Source organism: Rhinolophus hipposideros (assembly GCF_964194185.1).
Source record: "Rhinolophus hipposideros genome assembly, chromosome: 15".
Taxonomy (NCBI): Eukaryota; Metazoa; Chordata; class Mammalia; order Chiroptera; family Rhinolophidae; genus Rhinolophus; species Rhinolophus hipposideros.
This window is the reverse complement of record NC_138061.1, coordinates 21,737,930-21,751,667: the sequence shown is the minus strand read 5'-3', so window position 1 is coordinate 21,751,667 and position 13,738 is coordinate 21,737,930. Positions and strand designations below refer to the sequence as shown.

The 13,738-nt window shown below is 51.6% G+C and overlaps 1 protein-coding gene across 1 annotated transcript; it reads right to left on the bottom strand.

Annotated features, from left to right (window-relative positions):
- Positions 1-3,253: 3,253 nt before the first annotated feature.
- CALHM3 (calcium homeostasis modulator 3) lies at positions 3,254-9,456 on the bottom strand (the record flags this gene model as incomplete). The annotated part of the gene is made up of 3 exons (XM_081074078.1): positions 3,254-4,145; positions 6,835-7,090; positions 9,170-9,456. The coding sequence occupies 3 exons, from the start codon at positions 9,454-9,456 to the stop codon at positions 3,660-3,662; spliced, it is 1,029 nt and encodes a 342-aa protein (XP_080930204.1). The 3' UTR covers positions 3,254-3,659.
- Between the last annotated feature and the right edge of the window lie 4,282 nt (positions 9,457-13,738).

Here is a 13,738-nt window from a genome sequence, read left to right as displayed (position 1 = left end):
CAATCCTACAGCCGCTCCTGCCCTCATCCTGTTAGAGCTGATCAAGCAGAGGCTAGAGAGGTCATTTCATCTAGTCTCAAAGCATTGGGCAAAGCTAGGCCCTCAGCAGAGAAGTCCCTCATCTTCTACGAGTCCCTCTAAGTGGAAGCATGTTAGTGTGGATATAATTACTCTACTCCCATCATAGCCTTTAGGTCCCAGTGCCCTTCCCCATACGGAGATACCGAAGCTCCCTCCATTATCAATATCCTAAATTGAAACAGGTGCCAAACCTCCCACACTGCCTTTATAACCCTGGGTAGAGCCCAGGAATGTATATGAATCCGACAAAAACTCACCAATCTGCTTGGCCTAGACCCCCCTGCCCCCCGCATGAGCAGTCCCCACATGGGCACTTACCAATAACCCATGATTTCCCCTCAGTCCTCTCCCTCCTGGCTCTCTCTGAAGGACTGGATTTATGGGTCATCCTTCCCCCATCCTGAAATTCACTCTTTCGTCCTTCTTCCTCCCACTCAAGTCTCTCTCTCTCTTGCTGGCCCTACCCATTCCTGCACCTCAGGCCATGTCGATGAACCCCAAGTATCAGTCCTCCTTCTGACCTTGTCTGCAAACACTGCCTCTCATCCCCAACTGCCTGCAGGGTAAAGGGAAAATCCTGAGCTAAACCCTTAAGCCTCCCACCTCCTGCCCGTCCTCATGCAGCTACCCAGGCTGCACAGGATAGGGGACTTACACAGACAAACCCCCCTGCCAGTACATTGCCGCCTTGCCCAGCTGCCCACTGTGTCTCCCAGAAGAGAGGCCCTATGTACAGGGTGGCGTCAGGAGGCCCATTACCCAGAGGTGGCTGAGGCCTGGGGAATGAACTTGGGCACCAAGGGTGGCAGCTCTCCTGGGAGGGAGGGTCTTCAGGAGCTGGTAGAAGCCTGCCACCTGTGTCCCTCTCCCAGATGGCGTGGTATACGCTGCTTCAGCCATCTCTCACGTGGGATGTAAACAAATGGTGGTGTGGAGGGACGATGGCAAGGACGATTTGGGGTTTGAAACCATGTCATTTGGGAGCTGAAGAGGGTGGGGATGTATTTGAGGGCCATCAAGGACAGCGCATCCCAAGAATGTGTCACTGGGTGTGGGGCTTGGGAGGCATCTCTTGATGGAACGGATTTGGAGTGGGGTCCTCTGCCCTCTGGCTAAGGTTCTTTAGCCTGGCAGGACTGCACATTCCTCCATCTGGCTGTTTGCTCACTAGCTCATGTTCTATCTCCCCTTCCAGACTGGAAGCTCCATTAAGATAGGCCTGCTCTCTGGCACTCTAGGCATTCCCTCAGTGTTTGATGAATGAGTAAATGACTCACGTGCTGCCTCTTTCCCAACTGTTTGCCTTTGTTTTCACTGTTTCCTCTCTTGAGGCCCTCTGGCCCCACCCCATCTCTTTCTCTGCTTGTCAAAACCCTCCCTATCCTTTGAGACCCATTCAAATGAAGCCTTCTCTGATCCCCTAGGTTGGAGCCATTATTCTCCATGCTAAATCCCCATGGCACTTATCTCTATCACATCCCTTACACTTTTTGCTTTGGATTATAATGGTTTCTGTACCCATCGCTGTCTCTGTATTAGACAGTGAGCTCCTTGAGGACAGGCCATATCATCTGTGTATTCTCTGTTCCCTATTCCCTGGCACAGTGCTGTCTATGCAGTTGGTGCTCAATAAGTGCTCAGTATAAGAAGGGAAGAGTATTGATGGCAGTCAGTGGCTTTTTGCTCATCCAGATGCTGCATTTTTGCAGCAATATGTGGGGTCTCTGAGCCTCCCTCCCCCAGGCTGGGAGCTCAGCTGTGCTGACTGGGCCATCTCCAAGCTCTCCTCCCTCCCTCCCCACCCAATCTCTGCAGTCACTTTGCCTAAATCTTGCCCCACCTCAGGGCCATTTCTGACATTTGCATGGCCTGTGCAACAACAGGGTAGGTGGGGGGAGGCTGAGTTGCAGGGATTGTCGGGTCCTACAAGGCCCCTTGGCAAGAGCCCAGGAGAGCAGAGATCGCCTCATATGGAGGGGGCTGGGCTCTAGGGGGTGCATCTAGGGGCCTCTGCACTGCTCCCAGGCCCTGAGAATCAGAAACCCTTGGGGTGAATACGGTTCTGCACCATTGGGGCTGATGGAGGCAGCAGCAGGATGTGAGTGTGTGTGTGTGTGTGTGTGTGTGTGTGTGTTTGTGTGCGTTTGTGTGGGGTGAATGAGTCATCAGGGAGGAACAGAGGCCCAGAAGAGATTACAGGGTAGATTTTTCCCCAACCCTTCCTGTTACGGCCACCAGAGACTGAGTGGCAGTTTTTTTCTTTTTCACCAAGCTCTAACCCTGGCGTTTCAAGGATTTTCACCACTCTTGGCCCAGAAATCCTTAAACATTGGAACTTAATCACCTGGGACGCTTGTTCAGTGTGGAGATGTCTAGGTCTGCTCCTACCCTGATTTGCAGAGCTGGTCCCAACACTGTATACTGGGGGAATCCTCAGCAGGTGCCAGCTTCTTGTTGAGGGTATTGGGTACATACTACTCTGAATGGCCAGAGGAGGAAGCAGCCTTGCAAAGAGATGCCGAGCTCAGGAGTAAGGCCACAGGTGGTAAGAAAGGCGGTGAGAGTGAGGGGTGAGGAAGGCAGCACCTGCTAACAGGAGGCAGGCAGAGGCGGGGCTGAGAAAGGAGCTGCATCTCAAAGGGGGCTGCACCACGTGGGGACTGCTCAGCCTTGGTCTGTTAGAAACAGAATCGATGGGACTTCGGGAAGTCGGGATCTGAAAGGGTCAGCCCCTTTGACACCCAACACTAGAAAAATCCCCTTGACAGGAAAAGATCAAACTGTTCATAGGCTGTCGCTCGCAAAAGGCACTAATCAGCAGTTTCAGGAGGAACTCAGCTAGCGGAGTTTGCTGGAGCTTACTCAGAGAACCCTGGCGGAAGTGGCAGGAAACCCAGCCAGAGCATTAAAAACAAATACACAACACTAGCCAGAGGGCTGACTAATGTGTAGCTCAGAGCCCACTCTGGAGTTAGGCCTCCTGCGATCACGTTTCAGCTCTTACGTGGGTGACCTCCCGCAGCTTAACCTCTTTAGGCCTCAGTTTTCTCTTCTAAAAAATGGTGCAATTAATTATCCCTCTGCATTAGGTTCTCATGAGGATTAAATGAGTTACTATACCTAAGGAGTTTAGAACAATGCCAGGCACATAGTAATCACCACATAAACGTGTGCCATTGTTGTTGTTGTTATTTAGAATCTGGACATCCAGGACCCAGATCCCATGGCAGATCTATTTAGACTCTTGCTACTCAGTTTGGTCCACTGACCAGAAGCAGCAGTATCATCTGGGAACTTGCTAGAAATGCGGTCTTGGAGCCAGTCCTGGAGACACTGCACCAGAATCACCATTTTACAAGAGCCGGGGGAGGGGGCGGATTATGAGTGTGTTCAAGTTTGTGAAGCACACTGCTTTAGAGAACCCCAGAGGCCACGCCCAGAAACCAGGCCACAGGTGGGGCTATTTTGGGGGAGGGGGCCAACAGGACTAGGCTGCCCTGCCTTGGAGCCCCCACAACCTGGAAAGTCCCCGGACCCTGGTCAGTGGGGCACTCCACGTGGGGACACTGCTGGGGTCCCTACACATGGGCGTGTTGGGACAGCCTGGTGCCGGGGGCGGCAGTAGGGGCACGGTGGCTGAGGCCAACCCCCCAGAGCCCGGGGGATGCCCGGATGTCCAGAGGCGGTTTGCTGGAGTACCACGAGCTCAGGAGATGATCCACCTGCTCCTGACTGGAGACTGCGCGCAGGTGAGCCTTCCCACTTCCGCCGTCCAGGGCGTCAGGGGGCTCGGGCGTCTCGGGAGGCGCAGCGCCCCTGCCCACCCTGTCCCGCCGCAGCCCCCGCATCTCGCTCTGCATACTGGCGAAGAAGTGCAGCACGCAGCGGTGCGCAAAGTCCCGCGCGTGCTCGCAGCACGTCTCGTCGAAGAGCTTCTGCTCCAGGTCCACATAGTTGCTCCAGTATCTGCGCTGCAGGAAGACTGTTTGGTCGAAGCAGGGCCTCAGGCAGCGGGCCAGGAAGGCCACAATGATCAGCAGCAGGGTGACACTCCAGCCGATGGCCTGGGGGTGGGAAGCAAGAGGTTGGGTGTGGGAGGGGGCTGTGGGAGGGACATAGGTGCTATACAGCCGTGTCGCAAGGGTGTTCCAGAGTCTCTCCCTTCATTTAGGCCTCTCATCCTTCCTCAGATCTATCCATCTTCCTATTTCGTCATCCATCCTACTGACCACCTCCATCCCTTCTCCCTTACATCTATTCTCTCATTCTTGCGTCCATTCATCCATCCAACCATCTCTCCACCCATCCATCCAGTCATCCATCCTCTCATCTGACTTTACATCTATTATCTACCTATCCAGCCATCCCTCCAACCATCCTTCCATCTGTCCATCATCCATCCTCCTATCCAGCCTTCTATCCTCCCATTCATTCATGTTCCGATACTCTGATCCTTCCTTCTATTCATCTATTTATCTATCCAACTATCCATGTTCCCACTACTCATTTTCCCAGCCTTCCTCTTACAGAAACCAAAATATGCTACCCCAAAGTATGCCTCTTTGATATAAATATTATTTTGAGCTAAAGACAATTAAGAAGTGTAAACATAGGAAAGTGCAAACACACTTTCCTTTTCTGTCTAAAGGCAGGATATAAATTCTCCTTTTACTGGAGACAGACTCTTAGCAGTCCAGAGACAGAGGAATGTGCAAACAAAACTTACTCTATTACTAAAGAGTAAGAAAGTCCATGTTTCCTTCTATTTATTTACCTTTCCACCGTTTCTGCCCTTGGAAGCTTAAAACTGCTTTCCTTTGTCCTGTCACTTCTCTACAAAGGTTTCGCTCTTGTTGAAGATGCTAATATAAGCTGGAATTCTAAGCCACTGTTTTGAGTTACTCTTTGGTCTAGGTTTCTCCTGTGTAATGTGCACTGCATGCATTAATAAACTCTTTGTTTTCCTCTTGTTAACCTTTTTGTTAGCATCTCAGCTGAAAATGTAAGGTGGGGAGAGGTAAAGTTTTGCCTTCTCTATTCTCCCATCTATTCACCATCTTTTCATCTTTTTATCCAATCCTCCATCTATCCTCACATATGTTTATCCATCCCATCTATGCATCCATTCATCCTGTATATGGAGGAGGCGCTGGAGGCCTCGTCTTTTCTTTCACAGAGCTCACACGTTAGTGGAGGGAACAATTAAATAGGTGATGAGTGGCTAAGTGCCGTGTTGAGGGATATACAGGGACTCATGGGGATCCATCCAACCTGAATTTGAGGGCTTAGGGAAGAGTGAGGTTTAGGCTGAGACCTGAAGGCTGAGCAACAGTTGTGCAGGATATGAACAGGAAACAGTGTTCCAGGCCAAGAGTGAGGAACAACTGGAAGTAGTTCTCTAGGGCTGGAGCCCACACATGGCCGACTCCTGTCCCTTCTCTCTTCTCATCCAAAGCCATAGTCTCTTCAAGCGCCCCCCTAAGACAACTGTGTGGACCTGGAGCAAAGAAGTCACTCCTCTAAACCATAAGCAAAGACATATTTGAATTCTTATCATTTGTAGATGTGATTTACCGTCTCTCATTTGGTCTCTCACAGGATTTCCCCCCACACACACCAATTTAAAATATTAGTGTGAGCATTTGACATGTGAGGAGAATTTAATGTTCCTGATGAACTGACAGCTAAGTCAGGACTCAAACCCTGGTCTGATTGGAAATTCCACATTCTTTCCACTGAGCTAGTGAGAGCCTAGAGTGTGTAAACCTGCAGGGACCACCAAGATGGAGGAGAACAAACTTCTTTTTATTTTGCAGAAGAAACCGAGGCTCACAGGGGGACTGACATGGCCCCAGTCACAATCTGAACCAGAATCAAGTGCACCTGAGTACCGGTCCTCTCTCCACTGCATGATGGGCCTGCATTTGCCACGAGCCTGTCTTGGATCCCCAAAGGGCTGGGTCATGTTTTTCTTCTCTGGAGCCCTACTGATACTCTGCATGTGTGGGTTCACGTAAAGACTTTTTAGGGGACACAACCCAGACCTGGGATCTGTGAGTGGTGGTGGTAGAATCTAGAGTCTGGACTGGGTTTTCCTCCAGGGTAATGTGATTGGTACCTTGTGGGAAGCAAGGCATTTGGGGAGAACCTGAATTGTAGGGAGATGGTTAAGGGGGTCAGGAGTTACGACATGTATATTCAGATCCCTGCCCTATCTTGTACAAGCTGTGTGAATTTGGCCTTGTGACCTAAACTCTCAGCGTCTCAGTTTCCTCATCTGTAGAATGGGATGATAATGGCTGCATTCACTTCATAGGGTTGTTCTGAGAATTAAATGAAGAAATGCATATGAAGTGCTGAACACAGTACCTGACATGTAAGTGCTCAATAAAGGGTGATTAGTTATTTCTGAGGCGTGCGAAGAATGTGTGCATGGGGTGGAGGGCAGGGCAGAGCAGTATATCTCCAGTGCTTTCCTGCCATCCAGGCTGCCTGAGGGTGGGCCTAGGAGGATATGGGTACCTGGTCTCTGCCCTGTGATGAGTCAGCATTGAAGGCCAAGTGCCCACTTTCTAAGGCCGAACACTGACTGTCCTGTCCAAGGGTCATGCTCCTAATCCCCCTGGGAAATACCTGCTCCTTGGTTGTGTCTCCAGCAGTGGGGAGGAGCGCCAGGAAGTCATTTGAATTTCCTCACCCCCCAGAACCCATGCAGGATATTTGTGAGGGTTGGGAGAGGACCTCCACAATTACCTGTGACAGGCACCGCAGGTAGCGAGACACTGCCTTTCGAGCAGGGCTGTTCCTGACCAGCTCATCTTCCTTGCAGGGCACCTTGGACAGGAAGAGCTGCACCTGGCTGGGGGTCATGTTGGCAAAATCCAGAAACTTCTCAGGGTCCACGGAGCTGCTGAAGGCACACACAAAGAACTTCCCATCAAGGAGGGCCAGCAGGATCCAGACCAGGGGGGCGGCCAGTGCTCTCTGCAGCACAGAGGAGCACATATACCTGGGAGCAGAGGAAAGAGGCGGCTCACAAACGGCAGCAGAATTCAGCCTTAGGAGGAAGGCTATAGGCGAGATGCGAGGATGGACTTCCCAGGAGGGCTGGGAAATACCAGTCATGATTACATCAAAAGAGTGGCTGCAGCTCCCGCTGCAGAGGTCCCAGCAGCGGAGGGCGGGGAGGAAGGAGGGCTGGGGGCCCGGGGGGCAGGCCGGGACTGGAGCACTGGGGGGGCTGATGTTCTTTCTGCTCCAGGCCTCCCAGCAGACACTGTTGGCACCCTGCCCTTCCAGAGGCATCTGTAGCTTTGGCAGATGGTTCCTATTCATGCAGAGGCCTGAGGGCTTCTGACGCCCACCACCACAACCACCTGTGGGGCTCTGCCTGAGGGCTTTGGTGGAGCTCTTCTCCCAGAGGCTGAAAACACTGGGGAGTTAACAACCCCCAAATCAACCTTCAACTCAAGAGGGACGGGGCCTGGTTCATTAATACCCCAGCTTCCTAGATCCTCAGTGGGACAATTCTGAGGTGTATTTTACCCACTCTCTCAGAGAGTCCGCAGAAGGACTGAGCCCCAATAACCCCCTCATTATCACAGTTTCCCCAGAGCCTGCTTCTGACAGGAGCCTAAACTAAGAGAGCTCTGCCCGATAATCCTCCCAGAGGTAACCCCTCAAACACTTGCCCCAGCGTCCAGGAAGCCCACCCTCTGACTGTCCCCAGGTGCCTCTCCTGGCCTCAAGTGGCATGGGTTGGGTGTTGGTCACAGGACAGGAACCCACTGGATCCCAGAGGAAAAGGCCAAGGGCACACCCAGTGCACGTGACCCCCCCCCCCCCCCGTGTGGCTGGATCATGGAGCACGGAGCCCCCAGGGAACACGAAACAGGCTGCTTGTGCATAGGACACAGATGTTTCTAACTTGCACTGTGTACAAACATAGTGGTGTGTGTGTGTGTGTGTGTGTGGACTGCCCAGCAGTGAATTATAAATACGCTGTAGGCAGGGGTGGCTCCAGCATTTTCTGTGGCGGCAATGTGGTTAGAAGGTAGAACTGAGGACGTGTCATGAAGGTACACTACGTATGTTTGAGAACACCTCAATTGTCCATGTGAAACGTTAAAGAGGAGAAGGAGCTCGTGAGTGGGCTAAATCCACCAGTCCCCTCCTGCCACTGCCCACGGGTCTAGAACACTTAGATATTTTGTCCAAAACACTAAGGGCAGCTGAGTCAGCCTGTGTTTGCATCTGAGCTGTGCCTCTTCCTAGCTGTGGGAGTTCAGCCAAGTTACTTAACCTCTCTGTGCCTCAGGTCCTTCATCCTTCAAAATGGGTCCAATGTAGGAGTAGACCCAGGGCCAAGGTGAGAATTCAGAGGGTGTGCACACATAGCACTTGGCACAGAGCTTGGTACCAAGTTGGTGCTCAGTGTCGCCAGGGAGCATTATGAGTTTCTAAATTCCATCAATTGATTTTGATGAGGGCACCCACCGATCTGAGGACAGAGTGGTACAAGCTGCCCTCGGGAGCTTATGGGAGAGGGAGGCAGCCTTTAACACAATCATGCCTCTTACAATACGCGGAACTGGCTAAGCATGTCATGGATTGGTCCTTCATGGGTGTGGGGAGGTATAACCCATGGCCAGCCTGACAGATGTGACCTGGGTGATTCTTGGGAATCCTGAATCATTCATGTGTTTCCAGCACCGGCCATGAAAAGGTGACAAATGACAGGAACAGAAATATCTGTTTCCGCAGCAGAAACTGCAAATGGGACTCTGTGAGCTGATAATGCCTTGGTTGGGGAAAGGAGGGGGTACATCTGAGTTTGACTGTGGGTGTGGGTGGCTTGCCCTGACAATACCCATGGGGGTCACTGGGGTTTGGGGGGGTCACCTGGCAGTGTCTGTGGGGTGAGTGGTTGGGGGAGCCCTTACAATGCCCACAGGGTTGGTTGGGGTTTAGGGTGCTCCTGGCAGTGCCTGTGCTGGTGGAGGAGCCCCGACAATGCCCACAGGGGAGGGTCAGGGTTTGGGGTGCCGCTGGCAGTGCCCACCGGTCGCTGAGTGGTGTGGTACCGCACCTGATGACGCCTGGGTCTTTCCTCCGGTGCCCTGTGGGCCGGCGCCACTCCTCCACCATCACCACGGACTGCCGGTTGGCGAGGAGGCCACAGAGGAAAAGGGCGAGTGGGGGTGTGAGCAGCAGGCCCAGGCCGTAGAGGGCATTGTAGTGTGCCAGGCAGGGGCAGCTGAAGTCAAAGGAGGAGTACAGCTTGACGGTGACCACGGCCAGCAGCAGGCAGATGCCATTCATCACCGACTCGGAGCTGGACTGGAAGTGCTGGAAGAGCATGCGAAACTTATCCATGGCTCCCGCCTGGTGGGGGCTGTGAGGCTTCTGCCGCCTTCCTACCACTGTCAGGCCTCCCCGGGGCCACAGGAGGGTCTTCTCTTTCAAGGGCCTGGGGGACAAGGAGGAGGCAGTGTCCTGTGCCCTGTTCAGCCTCCGGGGTCTTGCTCTCCACGAAGGCTTTCCTGTCCAGCCTGATTGTCCCCCAGTGTCACTCCCCTCCTCTCCAGGAGAATGAGTCACTGCTGTGACCAGCCAGCCCAAAGCACCTCTAGGCAAATGTGCCCTACCCTGTCACTTAATTCCCCCCAGAGCCCTAGCCCGTTCCCTTCTCTCTTTGGGGTTTGGATATTGAGGCCTGACAGCTGGTGGGGCTTCCCGTGAGGGACAGGCAAATTCTGGGTGTGGTCAGGCCAAGATGCTGATGGAGCCAATTATATTTTCTTGGTCAGCCCAGGGAGAGTTCATGTTGGCTTTCATGCTAGGAGGAACCAGGAAGGGTGCCTTAAGGTTTAAAGGCTTCCTGGAAAAGAAGAGCCTTGAAAGGAGTTAAGCCATGTTTCAGCATTCGCCAGTGAAAGGTGTGGAAGGGGAAGGCATTCCAGGTGAGGGTCCTGTATCGGCAAAGGTATGGAGTGAGAGTCAGGTTGGTGTAGCCAGCAGTTTGGGGGTTGCTAGAATGTAGTGTCAGACAGAGGGCTGGGGGTCAGTGGGTGCTGGCAACCCTCCCCTCCGTTTTTCCCCACTCCTTCCTAGATCTGGCCACTGGCACAATTTCCACTGCATTATTCCTCTGCTCAAGTGTCACTGGGGGGCTCCCTCAGCCCCCTTCGCTTGGCATTCAAGGCCCTTTTAACTGTACCAGAGGTGTCTTCCGTCCACACTTTTGCTGACGCCGTCCTTCCCACTGAAAATGCATGTCCCTTTCTCCCATCTGTTCTTCAAGAGGCAACTCAAATGCAGTCCTGCCACCAAGCCACCCCTGGTGACCTCAACTCTGTGGAGCCTCGACTTCCCATCGGCCCTGGGAAAGGCCACCTCAGCCTGTCAGTCATCTCCCCTAGGTGTGGGAGGGAGAAGTCCCCTCTAGGGCAGGAACCTGGACCTGCACCTTTTTGTTCCCTGCAGCATCCCTGCAGCATAGTGCTAAACACACGGTAAGTGACAGCAAGTGTTTGTTCTCTGTGATGCTGGCGTTCAGAGCCTCTTTATGTCGTCTCCAGCTCGGTCCTCTCTGCCCATCTCTTGACCTGTACCTGCCTCCCTGTCTGTAACTAGGAAGCAAATGAGTGGAATGTAGGTCCTGCCCTTAATTTCTCTCTCTGTGTCTCTCTCCCTTTGTCTCTTTCTCATTCTGTTCCTCTCTCTGTCTAACTACCTTTCTCTCTCTCTCTCTCTCTCTCTCTCTCTCTCTCTCTCTCTCTCTCTCTCTCTCTCTCTCTCTCTCTGTGTGTGTCTCACTCCTATGTCCCTCAGTGTGAGCTTCTGGGTCTTTTCATGTGTCTCTGTCTCTGTCCTCTCTCTGTTTTTCTGCCTCATCCTGTCTTTCTGTCTTTCCCTTCTCCTTGCCTGATGCCCACCCTGCAGCACCCCTGTCTTACTGATTGGCAGACCTGATCGGCAGCCTGGCTTGGGAAGGGGTGTGAAGGCAGCCACAGGAGTCCATGGGTCTGTTCCTGGGGCCACAGATCCATGGGCCTTGGCCTGGAGCATGGGCTGGGTGGGGGGGGGTATCCAGACTCCAACTACTCAGGCTCTTCCCCAGTCTTCATCCCTCTGGCTCCCTCACTGCCAACCTAGGGCCACTCCTGAGATAAGAAAAACCTCAGGGACTAGGATAGTCTTAACCTCACTGACCCCTGCTCCATCCAGCGTGAACCTGTTGGCATCCTGGCCCTGAAGTACTGGCCTGAGTTAAATTCTAATCTTAGTTAAATTCTAATCTTAGTTAAATTCTAATCTTAGTTAAATTCATGCATCAGCACTGTTGTCCTTTCCTCGGAATCTGGGTCCTTGGGGTCACAAAGGCAGCCTCCCACCAACCCTCCAGCGCCCGTGAGGAAAGCGTGCTTTTGAATCCTCCCATCCTCAGAGGCCCAGCTCTGACCTGCCGTCTCCATGGAGCTTGCCAGGACTACTGCAGCTGCACAGACTACTCTTGTTTCCATATTCTCAAACAACTTTTAGAAAATGTAAATATCTCCGTTTTTCACCATTAGGTAAAACGTAAAAATAGAGAACTTGGAAGTGTCTCATCACAGCAATCCTCCGACTGTCTCCGGGTCACTGCAAGGGTGTGTGTCCTTCCAGGTTTTTCCAGGGCACACAAGGACACATGCTGGCTGGCCTGCCTGGCATTCCCAGGGAGAATTGTTAACACCACTAATTAGCTACTGGGTCCCCATGGAGAGGTGGCTCAGCCTGCCTGTGTGACTTTCCATTTGAGGCATGTCTGTTCCTTCTCATCACACTGGGGCCACAGGTCTCTCATTGTTTCTTGGCTTGAGCTTTTCTTTTTTTTTTTTTTTTTTGCCTTTGTGTGTGTGTGTTTGTGTGTGTGTGTGTGTGTGTGTGTTGAGAGCCCACTGGCCCATGTGGGAATCGAACTGGCAGCCTTCGGAGTTAGGAGCATGGAGCTCTAACCGCCTGAGCCACCGGGCCGGCCCCTGGCTTGAGCTTTTCTGAAGGATGACAGCCCAGCTCTTTGAGGGGCTCTTGGGACCTGCAAAATGAATTTTGGGGAGGTCACTTAGTGTATACTTTAAGTCAGATCATCCCAAATATGTCATGCAAACTTCTTGTCTGTCTGTGCAGTATATACCTCTGATGAGGTAGCGACAGACAGAAACCTGGTTCTTACTATTTGTATTTTACCTAATTAGTGTGTCAGTCTGGGTCCTATGAGACAAGATTACCTGCATGAGTGAAAATGGAGAGGGAGCCAGAGAAGGCCAGGAGAGCCATCAGAGACATGCAGGTGTGACTCTGTGAAGGGGAGGGCGGGCCATTCAGGAGAAACCTGTTAAGCCCATTCATTCTCCTGGGCTCCTACTGCAGCAGAGAACCACCACCATCACATTCTTCGGGAAAGGCTGGGTCTTATGGCAGAGGTCACACAGCCTGGTGGGGACAGAGCCAGGAAGGTAGCTAGGATCGTCCGTCTGTTGCTTCCAGCCTTCGTCACCCATTGGGCTGCTGACAGGAAAGAGAACTGTCCCACCTCAATGCTACGCTTCTCAACCCGGAACCACAGGACTGGGCCCAAGCAGGGAGGGGAGAAAACTGGGCCGAGAGGGTCTGAGCATCCCTCCCTCCCATTCTAGTCTCAGGGGAGTTTCTAGAAAAGAATACACACTGCTTTTGGGAGAACACTGCAGGAAATTGGAACAAGGTCTCTTCTGTTCACAGCTCCAATCTCTGACAGGTGAGCTAGAGCTCCCAGGTCAGTCTGGGGCCCTGGGCCCCGAGGGGTGGTGTGCTGTGTGACCATACGGACTTTTGCTGCATATTTACCGTATTTACCGGAAAACATTCAAAGAAAAGAGCAAGAAGGAAGCCCACCACAACTCAAAGAAATCTTATCTCAGGATGAGGGGTGGCTTCACATGTAAAATTCTATATTCTCTAAATTGTCTACTTTTATAATAATGATTTGCTCAATTTCTCAATAAGAATCATAAAACATTTTCACTGGAAAAACTCGAAGGGATTAAGGAACAAAATAAAAGGGGGAGGGAGGATCATGTTTTGTAGCCTGGAGCCTGGACCAGCTGAACCAGGAGAGGTAGAAATAGAGGAAAGAAAAGGAGAAAGACTTACTTTACTTATGTGTGTGGCAAGATATTAACTTGTAGATCTGCTGCATAATAATACGTTAAGACAAAGTTTCTTAACCCCCTACCCCACCTCAGGGGTCTGCAGCTATGCTTTTCAGGGTCTTCTAATTCTGGGGGAAAAAATTTTTTTTTAATTCACATTTTGTTTTAATGATGACAAATCTTTTTAGCAGTTTTATTTTTTTTATTTATTTTTTTTAGCAGTTTTAAACATGTATTAATTTGCAATTGAAACATCTTTATAAAATAGGTCTTTGTTTTTTTCTCAAATCAGAGTCTTGCAGATACATTCTTGGGGGTTTTCTGGATTTCTTTTTCCCTTTAAAAGGAATCTGAATATTATTTGAGAAACATTGGCTTTACCATTCTTGGGAGTTCCTGTGATTGAGAGGGCTCTTTAGGACTGGGTGACCCCTACTGGAGAAACTCAGTGTATCTGATGTGTGAGTAGGGTGTGTGTGTGT